Source organism: Aptenodytes forsteri, unplaced genomic scaffold (assembly GCF_000699145.1).
Source record: "Aptenodytes forsteri isolate BGI_AS27 unplaced genomic scaffold, ASM69914v1 Scaffold472, whole genome shotgun sequence".
NCBI classification, from domain to species: Eukaryota; Metazoa; Chordata; class Aves; order Sphenisciformes; family Spheniscidae; genus Aptenodytes; species Aptenodytes forsteri.
The window spans coordinates 140717-143193 of NW_008796038.1; the positions used below are offsets into that span (position 1 = coordinate 140717).

Genomic DNA, 2477 nt, shown 5'->3' on the forward strand with positions numbered 1-2477 from the left:
GGCCCCAGCAGGGGCCAGCGTCATCGTCCTGAGGGGTGGCGTCAGCAGCGTCCTCCCCCCGCGGGGGCCGCAGCCCCCTGAGGTCACCGGTGTCCAGCTGCAGGCAGCCGAGGTGACCAACGTCCAGCTCCAAGCCCTGTCACAACCCTTGGAGGTCACCAGCATCCAGCTCCAAGCTGCCGAGGTGACAAATGTCCAGCTCCAAGCCCTGCCACAACCCTCCAAGGTGACCAACATCCAGCTCCAGGCCAGTGAGCTGACCAACGTCCAGCTGCAAGCCCTGCCGCAGCCCTTGGATGTCACCAACATCCAGCTCCAAGCTGCCGAGGTGACAAATGTCCAGCTCCAAGCCCTGCCACAACCCTCCAAGGTGACCAACATCCAGCTCCAGGCCAGTGAGCTGACCAACGTCCAGCTGCAAGCCCTGCCGCAGCCCTTGGACGTCACCAACATCCATCTCCAAACTGCTGAGGTGACAAATGTCCAGCTCCAAGCCCTGCCGCAGCCCTTGGATGTCACCAACATCCAGCTCCAAGCCAGCGAGGTGACAAATGTCCAGCTGCAAGCCCTGCCACAGCCCTCTAAAGTGGCCAACATCCAGCTCCACGCTCTGCCACAACCCTCAGACGTCACCAACATCCAGCTGCAGGCCGCAGAGGTGACAAATGTCCAGCTGCAAGCTCTGCCACAACCCTTGGATGTCACCAACATCCAGCTCCAAGCCAGCGAGGTGACAAATGTCCAGCTGCAAGCTCTGCCACAACCCTTGGATGTCACCAACATCCAGCTCCGAGCCCTGCCACAACCCTCTGAGGTTACCAACATCCAGCTGCAGGCCGCCGAGGTGACAAATGTCCAGCTCCAAGCCCTGCCACAACCCTCCAAGGTGACCAACATCCAGCTCCAAGCCCTACCACAACCCTTGGATGTCACCAACATCCAGCTGCAGGCCACTGAGGTGACAAATGTTCAGCTCCAAGCCCTGCCACAACCCTCGGATGTCACCAACATCCAGCTGCAGGCCACTGAGGTGACAAATGTCCAGCTGCAAGCCCTGCCACAGCCCTCTGAGATCACCAACATCCAGCTCCAAGCCCCTGCCACACCTCTGAGATCACCAACATCCAGCTCCAAGCCCTGCCACAGCCCTCAGAGGTGCCCAGTGTCCGTCTCCAGGCCACGGAGGTGACAGATGTCCATCTCCAGGCCACGGAGGTGCCCAGCGTCCATCTCCAGGCCACAGAGGTACCCAATGTCCAGCTGCAGACCACAGAGGTGACAAATGTCCATCTCCAAACCACCAAGGTACCCGACATCCATCTCCAAGCCACAGAGGTGTCCAACATCCATCTCCAAACCACTGAGGTCCCCAGTGTCCATCTCGAGCCCACAGAGGTGCCCAACATCCATCTCCAGGCCACAGACGTGCCCAGCATCCAGCTCCAGGCCACAGAGATGCCCGACGTCCAGCTCCAGGCCATGGAGGTGCCCAACATCCAGCTGCAGACCACAGAGGTGCCCAATGTCCATCTTGAAACCACTGAGGTGCCTGATGTCCATCTCGAAACCACTGAGGTGCCCAACATCCATCTACAAGCCACAGAGGTGCCCAGCGTCCATCTCCAGACCACGAAGGTGACCAATGTCCACCTGCAGGCCACCGAGGTGACCAACGTCCATCACCAAACCGTGGAGGTGCCCAGCGTCCATCTCCAGGACGCAGAGGTGACCACTGTCCAGCTGCAAGCCACTGAGGTGCCCAGCATCCATCCCCAAACCACAGAGGTGACAAATGTCCATCTCCAGGCCGCAGAGGTGCCTAGTGTCCATCTCCAGACCACTGAGGTGCCCAATGTGCGTCACCAAACCACTGAGGTGCCCGGTGTCCATCTCCAAGTCACGGAGGTGCCCAGCGTCCATCTTCAGACCACGGAGATGACCAATGTCCATCTCCAAGACAACGAAGTGTCCAGTGTCCATCACCAAATGATGGAGGTGCCCAACATCCATCTCAAGATCACGGAGGTGCCCAACATCCAACTGAAGACGATGGAGGTGACAAATGTCCATCTCCAGGCCACTGAGGTGCCCAACTCCTGTCACCAAATGATGGAGGTGCCCAGCGTCCAACTCAAGACCACGGAGATGCCTAACATGCATCTCAAGACCACGGAGGTGTCTAATGTCCAACTCAAGACCACAGAGGAGGTGCCCAACGTCCAACTAAAGACCATGGAGGTGCCCAACGTCCAACTCAAGACTGTGGAGAAGGTGCCCAACATCCAACTCAAGACCGTGGAGGTGCCCAACGTCCAACTCAAGACCGTGGAGGTGCCCAACATCCAGCCACAGCCCCCCGAGGTGCTCGTGGTGCGGGGGGGCCCGTCCCCCTCCCCATCCCCACGGCTGGCGGTGGTGGGGGCAGCCGGGGGGCTGCCCCCTGTGTTGCTGCTGCGGGGGGCTGGGGGGGGACCTGC

The 2477-nt window shown here is 60.1% G+C and overlaps 1 protein-coding gene across 1 annotated transcript in view; it reads left to right on the plus strand.

Moving 5' to 3' along the window:
- Positions 1-2477, plus strand: part of LOC103904106 — a 25873-nt gene that overhangs the window by 4141 nt on the left and 19255 nt on the right. Inside the window, exons 3-5 of the mRNA XM_019473699.1 lie at positions 8-205; positions 248-1077; positions 1119-2453. Of these exons, the coding sequence (XP_019329244.1) occupies positions 8-205; positions 248-1077; positions 1119-2453 (2363 nt within the window). The remainder of the gene's footprint in view (positions 1-7; positions 206-247; positions 1078-1118; positions 2454-2477) is intronic.